The sequence below is a fragment of the Sapajus apella genome, unplaced genomic scaffold (genome assembly GCF_009761245.1).
Source record: "Sapajus apella isolate SASKATOON/1434 unplaced genomic scaffold, GSC_monkey_1.0 scaffold23, whole genome shotgun sequence".
NCBI classification, from domain to species: Eukaryota; Metazoa; Chordata; class Mammalia; order Primates; family Cebidae; genus Sapajus; species Sapajus apella.
In genome coordinates, this window is record NW_022436963.1 from 25,481,631 (window position 1) to 25,502,171 (window position 20,541).

Below are 20,541 nucleotides of genomic sequence, written 5' to 3' on the forward strand. Positions count from 1 at the left end.
GATGAGTTGTCATGGAGGAAAATGTGCCTAAAAATTTTGGATTGAACATGACATTTTATTAACAAGTTGTCTACTGGACAACCTGGAGCTAAATGTAGATTTTTAGAAGAGATTTTCAGTAAGTGCATTAAAACAAATTTAACAACTTGAGACTGCATTTACTATAAAAATTTTGAATTTGATGATCAAGATGTTACCATCAAGATATTAGGAATAAAAAGGATGTGTGAAAGAAATGAAAATACCTGTTGACTTTAAATCATTATATATTAGTATTACTGAGTACAAAGAAATAAAAACTTAGTGGGAAAGTGCCAGACAGCAGTTATAATCATAGTCTGCACATATGAAGATTAGTGTTCAAGGTAGGATATTTTTATTAATAACTCTACAAAATTAAATAACCAAAGTGAAGAAATATCCCATTTTTAAAACCATATCTTTTGGGATTTTGAAATTAAAGTTCTGAAGCATAATTTATAACAAACAGATTTTTTTCAGAAAAGATATACTATACTCAAGTCACATATTCTTCATTTTAACACGGAAAGATTATGGCGGATAACTCACAAAAGAAAAAAATGGTATTGGAGGTCTTTTGCAAATTAAATCATCCTAAAGTGAATAATAAATAAGTTATTTTAGCAAATTCAGAATTACGAAAAGATGTAGAGGCAAACAGTCTTATCAAAGCTATTTTGATTTAAAGTCGTAATTCCAAATTTAACAAAAATGGTGGGGGATGGAGAGACGAGAAAAATCGTCCAAAAGAGATCATTACTTTGAAAATTACAAGGTTTCGGGTACAGTTTTAAAGACATTTTCCAACATTTGCAAAATAGAATCACAGCAGTATAATGGATAAGCATTAAACCAAGACTCAATTAAATAGATGCTCACACAGAAGAAGAAATTACAGAATATTTTTAGCATGCTACAGCAGGAGAACACAACAGCCTAAAAATTACGGTACACGGTACACTACGAAACACCACACACATAGAACAGTGTTAATTAAATTAAAGGGTTGAGTTCAATGCTAGCCTTTCACAAGCCATTTGGTTTTAACTTTATATATACCACCCAAGCAGCTGCTACCTTCACCAGGCAACACTTTCTGTCACAGACAAGCCGTAATTGTTCTGCTATAGACAAGAAATCGCTTTTAGAGTTCTTAAGAAGTGGCAAAGAAAATCCCAACAGAACAGCAATAAAGGAACACTCCTACAGTGACCAAAGAGGGAAAGTAAAACAAAACAACAGGCAGATGATTTCTAAGCAAGAATCTTTCTGAGGTTCAAGAAAATAAAACTGATCTATGCCAAGAAGCATTCAAGCTACTTCTATTGCAACGGCATTATGTTGGTACAGAAGAAAACCTGTATGGAAGAATGCCAGTTAATCAAAGGGCCAGATGGGCTGATGATGTCTTCAGCTTTGGGAAATTTCTAAGTCTCTAGGATACTGGATTCCAATAAGAATGAATTTCACAGGACTTAGGTATTCAAAAACAACCTTTACAGATGTTAAAATGCTATTGATATCTCAAGCAAAATCTTGAGTCTAGATGTTTCTTATGGCTGGTAACTAACAGAAAAGGGAAGGTAGCCAGCCAAGGCTAAATATCAAAGAAAATCTAGATTTTTAAAAATAAAATAGAATTTTAAAACTTAAATGTACATATCACTATGACATCAGAAATCTTTTAGATGCTCAGTTCCCAGGTATATTACCATCAGTACCAAACGGCCCAACTTACTGAATTTCATATCCAGCAATGGGCCCATGTTGATAGAGATGACCCCATTCTAATACCAACACTACTGGGGTAAGTATCTTAATTGAATTCTCTGAATTAATTGATTTTTTAAAATTAATGGCATCAGCTAAAACCATTTAAATAAGACAAACCTACAACTGAGAACAAAACCAAAATAACACCCTAAACTATCAACTCGATTTCCATGAATGCAACTGCAGTTCAACACAGGAATAGGGAGGTTTCTAGATTCTCTAGTGCAACAAACCTGTGGTTACAACGAACAAGTGCCGCTTCTAGTGATCAATGTCTATATACACGTGACAGATGAGTCTCCTTCAGATGACAGATTTGGGAGGGGTTTAAACATTGCTTTGCAAACTGAATTACATTGTTTTACAGAAATAGAGTTTCCAAGCCTGTCATTTAGTTGTTAGTTTCAACAAGTACTGCTTGAAAGGGAAAAAGGCAAGAGTATTCTAAAGGCCACTGTTGCACTGTGATACCTGGAAAAATCTCAATTAAAAAGAAAGAAGAGAAAAAATATTTCATCTAAAGCTCTCGGTTGTTTCAAAATCTAGAAACGATTTAAATTTGTTTCATTTTGTTCAGCATAAATTCTAATCTTAGACAAACAGAAGGGTAGAAAAGAAGAGTATTTTACACGATATGACTGATCCTTCTTTACAAATAAAGAAACTGAGGCCCAAAGAGGACAAGAGACTCTGATCTAGTGGCGGAGTCAGGACTATAACCCAGGTCTTCCACGATTAATCTTGGGTTCCACCCACTCTAAGACATTGATGTGATTAGTAGAATATTTCACTTTAACCCCATTAGATGACTCTTACATTGAAGATAGCCCTTGTCAGTCTACTAAGCACAAAAGATTCCCAACAACTGACTCCAGAGATTTAAAGAGATGACTCAAAAACTCATCAGACCCACAGAGTGGTGCGAAATATTTGCATGTACCTGACAAGGGAATTATATTTAAAAGACACAAAGAATTCTAACAACTCAATAACAAAAAGACAACCCAATTTAAAAATGGGCAAAGGATCTAAATAGACATTTCTCAAAAGCAGATATACAGATGGATAGTAAGCACATGAAAACAAGCTCACATCATTAGTCATTAGGAAGATGCAAATGAAAACCACAATACGATACCCCTTCATACCCACTAGGATGGTTATAATAAAGACAAACAATAACAAATGTTGGTTAGAATGTGGAGATGGAACCCCCAAATACTGCTGGTAGGAATGTAAATTGGTACAGTGACTTTAGAAAACAGTCTGCCATTTAGTTAAAAGGTTAAATGTAGAGTTATCCTAAAACCTAGGAATTCCATTCTTAGGTATGTATACATCTAATAGAAGTAAAAATATGCGGAATAAAAACATGTCAACAAATGCTTACAACCGCATTATTTATTTATAGCAATCAAAAAGTGGAAGCAGCCCTAACAGTCATCAACTAATAAACAGATAAATAGCATGTGGTATAAACAGTGGAATATTATTCAGCAATAAACAGGAATGAAGTACTGACACATGCTACAACAAAATAAACCTATAAAAAGTCATAAAAGAACACACATTGCATGATTCCATGTATATAAAATGTACAGAATAGGCAGACCCATAATACAAAAAGTAGATTCGTGGTTTTAAGGGGCTGGAGTGGGTATTTTGGGGGAAGTAGAGAGATTGCTAATGGACATGAAGTTTCTTTGGAGTATGATAATAATGCTCTAAAATTAATGGTGGTGATGGCTGCACAGCTCTGTGAGTATACTAGAAACCACTGAATTGTATACTCTAAACTATATGATATGTGAATTGTATCTCAAAAGCTGTTATTTAAAAATATTACCTGAATATAGACACATAGAAAGTCACCACTCCCTCCATGCTGTCACAGTCAGACCCCAGCCAGGCTCCCTAAGTGAAGAAAAAAGCATTGGGTGGATTTCATCCGGGAGTACCTGGGCAGAGCATGGCCTGGGCAAACATGAATGATAAGGCTGCCTGATCAACCACTCTATAACAAAACTAGGTGGAATAGATACTTTTCAGGTTATTTGCAGAGAATGTCATTAAATCAATGTATTTAATAACAAACACATGATCCTCATAAATCAGTCTCAACTTCTCCTTAACCCTATCAAAAAACATACTGGTCTTCTAATGTTGCTGTGAACTGCATTACTATCCATCCAACTCAGTGAGAAAAATACCTCACATTGCTCTCATGCTATTCATTACTGCATTTTATCTTTTTAATTTTTTAATACCTATTTCATTGCATTTTAGGTTTGGGGGTACATGTGAAGAACATGCAAGATTGTTGCATAGGTACATGCATGGCAATGTGGTTTGCTGCCTTCCTCCCCTAAAATTAACTCCAGATGGATTAAAGACTTAAACATAAGACCTAACACCATAAAAACCCTAGATGAAAATCTAGGCAAAACCATTCAGGACATAGGAATAGGCAAGGACTTTTTAATTTTTTTTTTGAGACAGAGTCTCTCTCTGTCACCAGGCTGGAGTGCAGTGGTGCAATCTCGGCTCACTGAATCCTCCACCTCAGAGGATCAAGTGATTCTCCTGCCTCAGCTTCCCAAGTAGCTAGGACTACAGGTGCAGACCACCACATCTGGCTAATTTTTGTATTTTTAGTAGAGATGGGGTTTCACCATGTTAGCCAGGATGGTCTCCATCTCCTGAACTCATGATTCACCCACCTCGGCCTCCCAAAGTGCTGGGATTACAGGAGTGAGCCACCGCACTCGACCCATTTTTATCTCAAGATTTAAAATCCAGTTTCTTTCTTAATAATCATCAACTCTATAAACAAAAGTAATCATTTCCTAGTTTCCTACTATTCTCCTTGTTTGAATTTTTGATCCCCTCTAGCCTCACTGCCAAAGAGCACCTAGTGTTATCTTATAAATCAAAATATGCCACTGTTTATTAGCCCCTAAAGTGCTTGGAATATGATGGTTTACATAAACTTGAACAGGCTGTGACCACTTCTGCCAACTCATATCATTCTCCGATTTGTTGGCTACACTGAAATACATGTGATTCAAGTCTAGATCATACTGGGCTCTTTCTCACCACACTTTCATTAAGGCAGAAAAATGCAGACTGAATTTTAGTTACCAAAGATGGATTATGGGGAAATGGAAAGCTACTGTTTTCCTTGATAGTATCTGTCCCAGCTTATATATATTTGTGTATTAATCTGATGAAATTCCATTCCCCACTAGACCATAAGTTACATGAAAACAGGGACGTTACTAAATGCTCAGCCTTTTGTGAAGAGCCTGACACACAGAAAATGCTCCATATATGCTCACAGAATAAATGAATGAACTCAAGCTTGGAAGTCTCTGTAATTTCTTTTGGTTGTTCACACTTATCATTATAACTCCACAGTAAAAATCCTTTCTTTTGCCTGCTGGTTATGCTACTATGATTAGGCCACTTGTTGAATTACAAACATGCTATGTTCATATAATGAAGGTTCCAAACTCAGCTCAACCTCAATGGTCCAAATTATGCACTACTTCCCATATTCCAACACGACAGAGTGTCCAACAGATGGAAGTTCATACCATTATGCTTTTAGGAGGAAATTGATTAGGAAACATTCTGGTTAATCTGAACATACTCTGCCCACTTCATACCAATCACTCATATATATGCACCTCAAAAACCTAAGAATAGGTGGGTAAACATAGCAAGTCTGGTGAAAATTTAGATTACGTTACCTGTCAATGGAATCTTCTCAGCCATCTCTTCCCCTCATAATACATAGCCTGAAATAATATTGTGAGACCATGGATATCCTAAGATACCTTCAGTTATTGTACAAACTAAAAGATTTTATGATTCCAAAGGCAAATAACAAATATGTTCCATTTATATGGAAAGACATAAAATACACAGGCTGAGAGGTTAATGGTAAAATGTTAATATCTACAGATACTTGGTTTTAAAAAGTCACAACTTTCTGATGTGACTACGTTGAAAAGCATTGTGTTTAACTAACAAGTTTTGTTTTAAGTTCATACACTATGAATGGTGTACTGAGTTGTAGCATTTGGTTTTAAATTTAACTTGGTTTTAGACCATCACAGCAAAGCAGTTTTGGATGTGATTAAAGTCACTTATAAAGATGAAATTTGCATTTTTAGCCACACTAGTTAGTTATGAGAAATAGCACAGCCTATAACTCCAGCAAATTAGGCTTCTACTGATTTTAACACAACAATTTTAGCTAACTAATTGTTGGTAATTTTTATTTTCAGATATAGCCAGCCACTTTGGGATTTATCCTTAAAACTGTCTGCATTTGTTTAATCTTTCTGCAGACTTCTCTTTCCATGTCTAAATGTGCTTTTAATATTATAATCTATAATAATTTAAAAATTTTTTAAATATATATTATAATCTAAGAAAAGTGAATAATGTACTACCCTCTGCTGATAGGAGCAATATGGTCAATTTCTGCTTTCTATTAAAATATTGCAAAATGAACAGAAAAGCAAAAACAAAAAAAAAAAATGGGGAGGTACACAAAATGCAAAAATAAACCAATAAACCAATTCCAGGCTGATTAGATGCTATCTTATATATCTGGTTATGTGAGAGGGTAGAATCCTCCATAATCTAATATAATCCTTTTAATTTCATAGTATATCTGCTCTTAACTTCTAGGTCAGAGGCCACTCACCAGTGACCCCTGGGCTATATCTGGCCCTCACGCTTGTTTTGTTTTATGCTCACAGGATTGGCCTATTTTGTGCTTTTATAAAATTTAAATTTAGTTCCTGACATTTAAAATGTCAAGACAATTTAGGTAAAGAACAAATTCTGCTTTATTTTGCAAAGAGATTAGCTTTGGTCCTGCATTTTCTCATTCACCATTTCATTTATTGAACAAATATTGAATGAGCATCTACTACATTCCAGGCACACTGCCAGATTCTAGGAATGTAGCCGTGAACAACATAGTCTTAATATCTCTCTACAAATAAACACATAGAAAAGATGTAAAATGTCAGGTAATCAAAGCTGTGGAGAAAACACAGAGGGTAGAAAGCAATTTTCAGGAAATGATACTGAAGCAGTGACCTGGATGATGGGAGCAAGCTGTACAGACCAGGAGAAAGGGTTTGGGTGGCAGCATTCACAGCACTTACAGGAAAGGCAAGATTGGTGCGAGGAAAATGCAAGGAAAAGGAAGATCACATGTGGGAACGAGGACAGAGCCTTGGGACCAAAGGTAATGAGTAAAATTTATTCTTAATCTTTATGAGAAGCCATTGGAGGTTCTGTCCACAAAGGTATCGATATGTTCAGCCTGAAATTATAGGAAATACTCTAGTTTTTGGGTGGAGATGAGGAAATGACAGGAATGGGGCAGTACTAGAAAGAGTGATAATTAGAGGATATGTCAGAAGCTATTGCCACAGGGGAGTTGAGAGGTGAGCTGCCTCTCATTCAAGTGGTACTGGTGGGAAGAGTGAGCAGTAGCTAGATTCTGGGTATATTTTCAAGATAAATACAATTTATTACTAAATAGATGTGGAATATGAGAGAGACAGAGGTGAAACATGACTCTCAGTTTGGATCTGAACAACACAACAAATGTGCCCTCTTACCAAGGTGAAGAACATCAGAAAAGATCAAGTTTATGGGAAGAAAATATAAGCTTCAGATGCCTGCTGATATCCAGAGATGTGGAACTGGCAGATAGTTATTTGACCCTGGAGTTCAGGGCAGACGTTAAGCCAGGAAATATAAATTTAGGAGTAATAAAATGACTCAAAATGGGGAGCTTAATAGTGACAGTCCCCTTTATTTTTTGACATGGAGTCTCGCTCTGTCACCCAGGCTGGAGTGCAGTAGTGCGATCTTGGCTCACTGCAACCTCCACCACCCAAATTCAAGCAATTCTCCTGCCTCAGCCTTATAAGTAGCAGGACTACACACATGAGTCACTATGCCTGACTGAGAGTTCCCTTTAGAAAGAGCATGCTGATACAGTTTGGATGTGAGTCCCTGCCCAAATCTCATATTGAAATGCAGTCCCCAGTGTTGGAGGTGAGGCCTGGTGATTAGATCATGGGGGCGGTTTTTCGGGAATGGTTTAGCACCATTCCTCTTGGTTTGTTCTTGTGACAGTGAGTGAGTTTTAGGTGAGAGATCTGGTTGTTTAAAAGTCTGTGCATCCTTCCCATTGTTTTCTTGCTCCTGCTCTAGTCATGTGACATGCCTGCTCCCGCTTCACCTTCTGTCATCATTCTAAGTATTCCGAGGTCTCCCCAGAAGCCACCCAAGGAAGCAGATGCCAGTATCACACTTTCTGTACAGCCTGCAGAATCATAAGCTAATCAGAACTTTTTTATTTATAAATTACTCAGTCTCAGGTACTTATAGTAGTGTCAGAACATACTAATACACGTGGCTTCTCTGGTCCATTCCAGACCCTAATGCTCCTTGTTGCTTAAACAAAACTTGCTTTACTCACTAACGTTATCTTCCTAAGCAACAGAACTGAATGAATATATAGAGGGGTTCAAGAAAAGACAGAATTCTAGTTCCACAAATTGTCTGGCAATCTTGGTTAAAAGGCAACAAAATTAAATCAAATGCATATCTAGCAAAAACAGAAAGCCACAAAGCAGACTCATAAATTCTACAGTTTACACTGGTTGCTGGGACAGTGTAATACGGGTGTGTAGGATGACAGGATTCGTTTGGTAACCTGGTAGCTTAGGTTCAATTGCCCATGTGGAAAGACGAGATGAGATCTTAAGCCTAGGAAACTGCCATTTAGCAATAAGACATTTTGCACACATCCTGCATCGCTGAAAGTCTGTACTCATGGTTAAAGCCAGCCATGGATCCAGGGAAAGGACTAGAAAATTAATTTGTTCATTTCTTTCTCACTGAAGTTGAGTATAACACAGATAGAAGGAATGGTGGAAATCAGTATTATTTCAACCAAAAATTCAATCTACTGGACCTATATCTCACATGGTTTGGGGTTTCATATTTATGTAACAAACAGTTGATTTTTCTTATTCATGGATTTCATACTTGAAAATGCACCTACTCACTAAAATTTATTTGTGGCCCCAAAATCAGTATGTGTAGCACTTTCAAGGTCATTCACAGGCATGTGTGGAGTGGTGAAAATGTGGGGTCTCCTCATAGGCACATTCCCAGCCAAATCTGACCAAAGTGACATTCTGCCTTCTTGTTTCAGCTCTCAATATAACCAACTGTCCTTTTCACCACACATTTTGTGCCACATTTTTCATGTTTGCACTGTTTTTGGTAATCTTGCTGTTAAAATGGCTCCCTGGTGTAGTACTAAAATGCAGCCTAGTGTTTCTATGTGCAAGAAGTTTGTGAAGTACCCTATGAAGAAAATATGGGTGTTAGCTAAGCTATGATCACGTATGCGTTATAGTGAAGCAGGCCATGAGTGCAGAGTCAATGAAGCAACAACATATAAGGTGTCTTCAGGCAGAAACACACACAAAACAAGGTGAGGAATTGTTTGAGTGAGGACAATGTTCAGAGGCTCACGGGAAAACTAATCTTGTATTTCTCTTAGGAGCAATAGTTCAGTATTCGTTAATTCAGTATTAGCAGCGACTTCATAGAACATAACTACCATGAGTAATGAAAACTGACTATTTATGTTGGGCTACATCAAGCCAACATACTAACATCAGACGGTTTCTAGATTGGTATAGCCGTGAGATTCCTGGCAGCAGCAATAAGAGCTGCTTGTTAAGGGCACTACTTAAACCCAGGCTAACAAATATCACATGTTTGCTCAGGTAGGTAGAAACTCTGCTAAAGATCAAATTCGCATCAAAAATTTAAAAAGGCAAAAATATTCACTACAACAAGAGTCAGCAGATCAACAAATCACAGATTAGCACTTTCAATATTCTGAGCAAACAGAATAACACTATGAATGAATTCCTAAATATTTTAGACTTAAATAAAGTAACAAAGGAAAATAAGAGAGGGGTCAAATGGTCAGAAAATAATGATACTCTGAATAAAGAACAGAAACACATGAAAAAGAAGCAGACAGAATGTCTAGACATGGAAAACATAATCATTAAAATTAAAACCTCAATGGGTAGCTTAATAACAAATCAGGCAGAGATCACGGAGGAATTAATATAGGCTAGAGGTAAGCCGTAAACTTGGAAGAACACAAAGAGATATAGAATGGAAAATATGAAAGAGAAGTAAAAAGAGATGGAAGAGATAATAAGATCATTCCAAATATATTCAAAAGGAAAACCAGGAGGAACAAAGAATAGGCATGGGGGATAAGCAAAAGTGGAATACATATGGCTAGGAATTTTCCAGAATTTCCATAAGACATGCATTCCAAAAATCACTCCCTAGAATTGTACAAAAATGATAACAGCATGCATTATGTGCTAGGCAGTGTTCCAGATGCTTGACATATATTAGCTCATTTAATCCTCACACCTGGTGGGATAAATTTTATTACGCTGGCTGTACAGAAGAAGAACCTTAGAGATGTAGAATCTGCTCAAAGTCACATGGCTGCTAAGTGCTGGACAGAAGCTTCAGACCCAGAAAGTAAGCTACCGTGTCTGTGCCTTGAACAACACACTTTACTGCAAAATTACATTTTGGCAAATGAGGGCAAAATACACACACTTTAAGACCAAAGAGCAAAATAAATGAAAAATAAAATAGTACTGACCAGCAAAAGGAACTCACTAAAAGGATTTCTAAGATATACAGATCCCCTCATTACATTAAGTGAAGTAAGCCAGGCACAGAAAGACAAACATTACATATTATTTGTGGAATCTAAAAATAAAAACTCATGGGCTTATGGACTAGCAGGTTGGTTAGTAGAGGCTGGGAAAGATAGTGTGGGGTTGGGAGGGTTGGGGAGGTGGGGATGGTTAATGGGTTCAATAGAAACAGAAAGAATAAGATGTATTATTTGATAACACAAAAGGGTGGACTATAGTCAATAATAACCTAATTACACATTTTAAAATAACTAAAAGAGTATAATTGGATTGTTTATAACATGAAGGATAAATGTTGGGAGGGAGGAATACCCCATTCTCCATGATGTGATTATTACACATTGCATGTCTGTATCAAAATGTCTCATGTACCCCATAAATATACACACCTACTATGTACCCACAACAACTAAAAATTTTGAAAATTAAAAAAAATTACAGATCTCAAAGTAGAAAAATCCTTCCAGATGAAAGAATGGGTGCAAGGGAAACAGTAAACACAGGGGGTAAGCTAACAAGCAACAGTTACGGGAAATAACAATAAGGATCCAGGGGAAACAGACAAGTCATTTTTCTCTTAGTCCTGAAATATTCCCCAGCTAGGACTTACTAGTAGGTAAGAGATATTTTGTAAAGGCATAAATCCACAAAGACAGGACAATAGAAGAAGAAAGTACAAATAAATGTTAGAAAACAGGTGTAATGATATTAAATGGTTTGGCCTCATGGAGAAAGGTGACTTTTAAGCTTTTAGTGAGCAAAGAATAGAAGTGATTGATGTGTGGGCAGAATCCTCAACAGCTTAGGACTGGGGATAGCAGACACACCTAGAAGAGGGAATGAAATATAACAATGGGAAGGTAAGAATTTGAAGCTGCAGTTAGGCATACAGATTCTCTGCCTCACCCACATAGCCAGGTGAGTGCCCTGCTCCACACCAAAGGAGAAGAGGCTTATTCTCAAAAGGCGGTAAAGAGAGGCTGTCTGAACTGGAGGTGATATTTTGTGGAGGGTCTTGTAAGGCATATTAAATGCATGTATGCACATTGGATTTTGCAATCCCCCAAGGCCTCTTTTCTGCTTAGCTCCCAGGAGCCAGTGGAGGCTTCTGCCCTCAAGAAAGAAAACTGGATTTCTTTCCCCTCTGGAGAATCTGACTTTCTTAGAAAGAAAGACATAATAATGAGGTGAGCCCAGTGAGATATGTCACACTATAGCGACCCTCCTGATGACAAACTCTGCTCAAGCACATATAGGTTTCCATTAAGTTTTTAGTTCCACACTCCTAAGTTTGTGCCAACAAACAAATAAAACCAGCTAGCTGCAAAAAGGTTTCTCACCTGAAAGAGAGAAACAAACCAACACAAAACTGAAATGAAACAACTTGGGCAAAACAGTTTGTATGTGGGAAGAAAACATAGAGGCAAATAACCATCATTCATATTTTGATGTGGACATAATAAGCTATTACAACAATTACACTAGAATATGCTAAAGAATGGAAATTTCGAATGTAAAAGTCTCTTGAATTATATAAATATATGTAAGTATTAAAAACTCAATAGAAGTATTGAAAGAAAGGACTAAAGTAGTCTATCAAGAGTAGAGATAAAAGTCAAAGAAAAGAAAATTTGAACAGACTGTCTGGGGGAGGGAGGAAGGGGTGGGAGAAACAATCTAATCCAGGTGGTTCAAGATGCAAGTAATCATATGTGTGACATAGAAAACAGAGAAAACCAAGGAGAGGAAATCTTAAAATCTCCCATAGTTAAAGGACTCATGTTTTGAAACTACAAGGACCCACACAGTAACCAACACGTGAAATAAATTTGACCCATAACAAATCAAGTCACTGTGGAATTTTACTAGGTTGTTGCAAAAGCAATTGTGTTTTTTGCCACAATAGAAAACTAGGGGCAAAGAGAAAACCTACAAGTTTCCCTGGAGAAATACAGGCCTCTCTATACAAGATACCACAAATCAAAATGGCATCAGACTTCACAACAACAGCACTGTAAACTAGTTAACAAGGCAAAGTATCTTCAACATTCTGAAAGAAAAAGATTTGTAAGATATTATTCATGCTAAGTTAAGCCAAGTCTCTTGATCAAGTATGCCAGTATACTAATTTTGGAATATATGTCCTAGAAAAATAAAAAAAAAATCATTCATCCTTTTTTAGGATGTGAAGGATATGAGATCCTGAAACAATGAACACTAAGAAGGAAGAAGATATGGAAAATAGGTGTTTAGGGAGTGGACACAGCAGAGATTTGTAGGGGATTATTAGAGTGAGTGATGGTGAAGAGAGATCCCAGAAAGACAATTTTGTCCCTGATATACAGAAAAACCAGTCCAACTGGAGCAATCCAATGGCTCTAGGATATAATTCCCCAAGAAGATAAAACTAACAGAATATCTGATTACATCTCAGTATCTGAGAGGACATCAAAAAATTTGGCCACAATTTTGGTTGACTTAAGTATGAGACTATAGAAAATCCAGAAGTAAAATAATGTAATAAGACTACTATTAAAATCATGCATGAAAGGAAAAATAATCAGAATTATTGTTTGCTGCAAAACACAGCTCTGGATACCTTTTACAAAGTCACACGGTCAATGGGCCAATAGGTTAGAAATCAGCATCAAAAGATGACTAGTAAAATTCCACGTTTGGAAATTTAAAATACATGACATACCTGATAACTCACAGATCAATGAAAATCATAATGAAATTATAACATTTACTGAACGGAAACATAACAAATTTGTTATGTCTAATTCTTTGAATACAGCTAAAAGTGTACTTTCAGGGAAATTTAAAACCATAGAAATTCATATCAGAAGAGAATAAAGTATAGAAAATACTAAGATAACTATGCAACTTAAGTACTTAGAGAACTATAAAATAATATAAGAACTTTGGAAGAACAATAAAGGTAAGAGAAAAATGAATGAAATAGACGGTAGAAATTTGAAAGTGAGAAACAATAACATCAAATTCTCACAAATCATATTTAAAAAGGATACCAAGATAATATTTATAAGAGAACAGTAAATATATGTCTAGATAAAGCAGCAATGAGAAAAATAATTTAAAAACTTTTGAAACATTTTTTTACCAATACATTAGAAAACATAAATGGAATGGATAAAATTTCTGGAAAAAATACAACTTATCACAAAGAAATAGTATGATTAGTCCTATAACTATTTAATACATTCAATCTATAGTTAAAACATTTCCTCAAAGAAAACTCCAAGCTTAACTTATACATCTTTTTCAGGGAAAAGATAATTCCAGTATTTCTCAATGTTTTCTAGGGAAAAGAAAAATAAGGAATAATCTCCAGGTCACTTTTAGAGGTGAAAATAACTTTGAAAGCAAAGCCAAAAAAGGATAGCCAGAAAGGATAAATAGGCAAAAGTACCACAGAAAATATTAGCAAACAGCTCACATCCAGGTATTTTTTAAAACTGCATAAATTCCAAGTTGAAACTAACCCGGGAATAGAAGATCACTGAATACTAGTAAAGGTCCACCATGTTAACAGATTAAAGGAGAAAGACAGCATTACTATCCCAGCAAAACTAAAGAAAAAAAAATTTAAATAATAAATCATTCATTATAAAAACTAAACTAGCTGATAAATATCTGAGAAAAGGAGTCGAAAAATCTAGGGTAAATGTATCAGACGTATGGCCTTTTCACTTTCATTTTATTACAAGCACTATTCAAGCCACACAAAAATTAAGATACAATTTCTTTACTTTTTCACTAGTGTTAAAAGTGGTACATCAACCATATTTTCCTTCACTCATTTATGCATGAAGGACACAGGAGTACTTCCTCCATAACTAAGAGAAACAAAGAAAATATAGCTAATCACATAAACATACAACATGGGCAAGAGAGGAGACACAGCGAAATTTAACAATTAGAACATTTTTCAGTGACGACACTTGAACATCCATTTGCCTGCAGCAAAGAAAGTTAAGATTGAAGTCTTGTGCATCCTACTAATACAGGGTCTCCTTCTAATCCCTTCTTTCAGTTAACATATTACTTTTTCTTCAAGGCTATGAAGTTAAAACAATGCTCTACTGTAGCTAATAATTTGGAATACTGATGCATTAAATATCTTCTACTTATTTTGCCATCCTTTTCGGCTCCTTTATCAGAAATCTCTGTTCCAACCACATGAATATTAAAAAATATTTTTAATCTTTCCAGTCCAATGTGATGTCAGGTGAAGAATATCCAAGTTGCTTCTTGTAACTTCCAAATAAAACACTTAGAAAAACACCAAAAATGCAGAACAAAACAAAAAATATGATTTCACTGTACAACAACACAGCTAAGCCATCAAATGTCAATACATAGGGAATAAATAAAACTTGTAGAGTAGAGGGGGACAGATTGAGGGGAAACCCAAGGGACTCAATGTTACATCTTCAGTTTGCTTTATGAAAGGAGAATTATAATAAAGGTAGGAAACTAGTTTGTACTTCACTCACCTTATGTATCCTGATATGGGCACCCCAACTCAGAAACTCAAGGGCAGTACCAAAAAAGAAACTGAATAATTTCTGTTGGGAGAGGCAATCTGCCATGTACTCTGGGCTCCCTTGCAAGTTTTTGCGGAGTGTGCCAAAAAGGAATGAATGGTCTAACTGCTCATTGACATGTCCTCATCTCAGGGATGTGTTTGAAGAAAGCAACCTGGAGGGATGAGGTGATGTCTCCCTCTAGGACAAAGACCAGGCTTCCTTACTGTTTGCTGTAAAAGAGGTGGATTCTCTAATCCCAATGTTTCTCACAGATGGGTACAGTATCTACCCTAGCCCTACTGTGTCCTTCTGCGGGACTTGGAGTTTAGGGGAACTCAATCAAACATGCTGAACCTCATGATGCTTATGTACTAAGAATAATAAAGTCCTTAGTCACTGACCCAGGAGTCTCATGTCTTCTACCAGCATCCATGAAACAGTAACAGACTAGCTTATTAGTTCCTAAGCAGAGTAAAATCCCATCCCTGATTCAACTTCACCCCACTCTGCCCATATAAAGTGCTGGCCAGGAAATAGGGCAGACTGCAAGAGGTGCAAGATAAGCAAGATAATTTTAGAGGTATTTTCTCATACAAGTCATACTTTTTTTTTTTCCTCATACAAGTCATACTTTTCAGGAGGCGCTAACTGAAGAAAAACTTGTAAGTTAATTATATGTCTTCATATGTTATCAGGTATGAAATGAAGAATACATAGTATAAAAATATCATTAGAGGAACATATTTATCACTTTATAAGAGGAATGACTCCTAGAAACAAGGAATTAGACTGGGAATTGCTCATCTCCCACTCTGCACAGGGCAAAGACTGTGGGACCTGGGTGGTCCACCAGCACCATCCTGCAGACAAAAACTGAGTGTACACACGATTTGTTTTAAAACCTATTGAAAATACTTAAGTACAAAAATGGAAACACCAAATGGAAGTAGTGGAGGAAACCCTGCCTCCAAGATCAAAAATAGCATTTCAGAAAACTGACTATATCTTCAAAAGAATACAAAAAGATGTGGTACCTATGAATCAGGAACAGGAAGTCATAGGAAAGAACAGGCTGAGATGAAAAGAATTTCAAAGAATGGGACAGAAAAAAAGAAATCCAATGTAGATGAGCATGCCTTTTGAAAATATAAATAAATTGAATTAAAACTAAACTATATAAAAAGAAACTCTCCTCAACTGTATATAAAATGTATAAGTACAAAAAAAAGAATTTTTCAAGTTCTAAGCAAAGTAAATTAAAATAAAGTTAGCTATATGCTGGAAATCTGTATGTTTTAAACTGCAAAGATGAAGAAAAAATAAAATCCTCCTACATACAACCAAGTGAACCCCAAAATACAAGGGGTGGTGGTGAGCTCCCCAAAACCAGAAATTAGCCTGGCCACCTTATTGTCTTCAGCAGCATCAATTTCAGAAGACAACAGAGCAAAACACTTGGAACTCTCTGTTAAACAGCTTTGAGACTCAACGTTTATTATCAACCAAATGATATCCTTACACTTAAGGGAATATGATGACATCCCTTAAAATGAAAAAGCATAAAACATTCTTGATTTTTTTAAATGTAACATACTAAATAATGCAAATGTTTTTAAATTTATTGAGAAATTTTTAAAAATAAGAATGCAAAAATGAGAAGAGGTCTGGTACCTGGCACTAACGCCAGGTAAAACATAGATACATCATAGATTTTGGGCAAATTCTGGTTAACAACTATACGCACATACACAGTTATCTATGAGAAGACTATTACATATATATTTATATATATACACACATATATATTCCTATATACATTAAAATAATATAATTTAAATCAATAACCATGGAAATTGCACTAATACTACAAAATATGGCACAAGAGGAAAAAGGAAACTAAACTCTTTGTTTAAAATGGAGAAACTTTGAAAAAATAAACTTAAATTCTGGCTTTTGGAGAAATATACACAAAGTATTTAGTAAACTTAAAGGTAACTAGTTGTATGATATAAACATCACATATAGCTTTCTAAATATGCAGGGAAGAAACAGGTAAAAAAAATTGTGCCTACAGGGAAAAAAGTAAAGAGAAAACAAAGGAAAGAGCAAATAAATATGAAAAACAGGACACAGAATATAATGGCACAAACAAAGCCAACCCTTGCCATTATTAAACTAGAAAGCAAAAGAATAGGCCACGTATTAAATGACCCATCATTAATTTAATAAAAGCTTATGGAGAAAACAGAGGGAATACTACCTCATCATAAGAACATACGCATTTCAATTTCAGAATTATTTGGGTGTAAATAACTAAAAAAAAAATCTTAGAAGCAAGGTAATCATAATATGTCTTATGTACAAAATACAAAACTATAATAAAGAGACACTAGTAAAAAGAAACACAAAAGAAGAGAAAATAAGCCAAGATAAAAAATAAATCGGGCCTCTGGGTCCAAGTCCAAACTTCCTAGAGAAAGCATGTTCCCAGATTGGGCTATGTATCAACTCGAGTCTAAATAACATGGTACAAAATGGCTTCCAGAGCCCAGACCTCAGAGGAAGCTGTGCTGAGGGTACTCTGTAAGGGTATTAGTGACAGGACCCCAGCGGGGTCAACAACATGTCACCACATATGTTAATTTCTTCTTGTTCTCATTGCCTTTGTTCCTTAATATTTTCAGGTTTGTCAGATGGAATTTTCTAAATGTGCTTCAAAAGCAAGGACCATTTCTGACAATTCCTTCATATTTTTTTCATAGAACAATGCACATAGTAGCTGCTCAATAAAAAAATTATCAACTGCATTATTTTCTGTTCTTTAAACAGAATCCTTGTGAAACAGTAAAACAGAACACACACACACACACACACACACACACACCCCTACATGTACACATGCACACTGGCATACACACAGACATATACACACACACACATACACAAACACACACACATACACACACATACATTTTTAAGCTCTGATTTGAACACTACAAGGTGTCCAAAAAATCATACTGAATTGTTTTATCAACCTATTTATTGAATAAAATCCACATATTATTTCTGAAATCCAAAATGACCACACAAATTAAGTTATATATTTTCTAATGCTGAATTTGTTAGACATGTGAACATAAACTTACAGGCAAACTGAAGTTTGGCTTCTCTGCTGACAACTGTTCCAAGTGAATTTGTTGCAAAACACTGGTAAGTTCCTGCATCCCAATTTCTGTTGGGGTTAATAACCACAAGATTTCCACCATTCAGCTTATAACGATGTTCCATATTCGTATCAATATCACTTCCATTCAGCTGCCATCTGTAAAACAGTACCAAGGTTTTCCCTCCTTAGTATCTTTAAACTTAAAAGAACGATCTTGATTAAAATATCTACTTTAAACATTTTCCCTCATATAAGTAAAAAGTGATACATATATTATTCAAATGTTACATAACTGAAGATCAAATATGCCTAAGTATTTATCAGAAACAAAAAGTTAAAGCACAGTAGAAAGTACAACAAAGTAGTAGCTAGAGGTTAAAGGTTTTTAAAGGTTTCTTAGGAGGTGGGAATGATTTTATTTGTTCACTAGGGGAAAAATTAGGCTAGGTCTATACAGGCAAACATGAAGTAGAAAGTTGAGGTAATTATCTCAGATACTTTAGGCCAAGCTCTTGCTGACAATGAAGGAAGAAAACAGCACATTTCTTTGATTGATCCAGTTTGACTGGGCACATTTAATAAATTAACTGGATAAGTGCTCAACTATCCATTTCAATTTGTCTGGGTAAATACCTGTCCCCGAGGCATTCTCCACTTTTCTAAGCCATCACAGTGCAATTTACAAAATGGTACACTGTGGCAAAAGACCGTAACCACCACCCAGGGGGTCAGAAAAAGTAAAGGCGCTAACCCCAGAGCCATATTTATCAATGGGAAGCCTAAAGAAAAACAAAGGGAGAAGCAGGTTTTTAAATAAGAGTTTTCAAGCTGAAAGTTTTTAAACAATAAGTATGCTTGACACATCAAAGTACTTCACCTTTAAAAACCCATCCATACCTCACAATATCAAGAACATATTACTGTAAAAAATGGGGCACCCACCTCTGAGATGACCCAATTTTTATAATAAAATGACACTACAATCAGTTCTGTAAATTGTGGCATATTATAACAATGGTCATAGCAATTATTCCTTATAATATTTTGGAAAAAAAGAGTAATATAATGACTATTTTATAGATGATGGTTTTAATAAAGCAACTGTGTGAGTTGACAACTGACCCCAAAACTACTAATTGGAGGGATCAGTAATGGCATCTACTTGAATTCTAGCACAGAGTTCTTCAATGATATTATGGGCCATCTAAAAATTATTGCCTTAATATAAGACATATTTGACCTGCATATATTTTGTGAAGACATATAAAGAGATGAAATGTGAACATCATCTCAAATAGAAGTGCATAGAGTTAAATGGAATATTATACAACTGTGAAAATGGGTCACTGTTATAAACATGGATGACTCAAGCAATAGTACATAAGGCAAATTTAAAAATTCAGTTAGATATCATTTATGTGAGGTTTTAAAACATAGTTGAGGTTTATAATTTTCAGACCTTTTAATATACACATATATTTTCATAATTATTTATATCATTATAATATACCATATAATTATACAGCATAATACATTAATAATTATTAATTATATACTAAGTGTATTTTAAAAGGTCTAAAAATTATAAACCTCAACTTTAAGATATTTTAAAACTCTCATGGAAAGAAGGTAGGATGTGTTTAGGGAGCCTACACTGGGAAATTTAGCATTTTTGGCTTTATTTCTTAAATTAATAATTATATGCATGTTCATCATTATGCCCTATTGTATGTCTATATCATTTTCTATATCTGAAATAATGCCTAATGAAGTATTAATGGCTGAGTAGTAAAGAAAAGGGGTGAGTTTATAAGTTTAATTTGTACTGCTCAAAGTAATATTTTATCATTTGCTAAATTTATAAATCAAATTTTTCTCACTTGTTCTTTTTTCCTTCACATTCGAATTTTTCAATTCTTAAAGCAACACTTGTAATAAAAAGGCCCCAAGAAATTAAGAGAACAAACTGGAGGTCCCAACTCTTCTCTTTTGAACTGGAGCAAAATTAGAAAGAAAAAGCAATAACATCTTTTTCATTTATGGCAGATTTCTGCTGTTGGTTTTTGTTTGGTTTACATATAAAGTAACTCTTACGATCCTTCCCAAGACAAGTCCATATCTGCATGAACATTTTGAGTTACCATGTCTTATTTTGACTTTAAGTCTACCCTTAAGGTTTGAATTTGAACTGGGAGCACTAATAAACCTTTCATCT

At 35.2% G+C, this 20,541-nt stretch overlaps 1 protein-coding gene across 1 annotated transcript in view; it reads right to left on the reverse strand.

The window, feature by feature from the left end:
- Positions 1-20,541, reverse strand: part of CNTN3 (contactin 3) — a 330,613-nt gene that overhangs the window by 194,209 nt on the left and 115,863 nt on the right. The window contains exon 4 of the mRNA XM_032290493.1: positions 18,307-18,482. Coding sequence (XP_032146384.1) covers positions 18,307-18,482 — 176 coding nt within the window. The remainder of the gene's footprint in view (positions 1-18,306; positions 18,483-20,541) is intronic.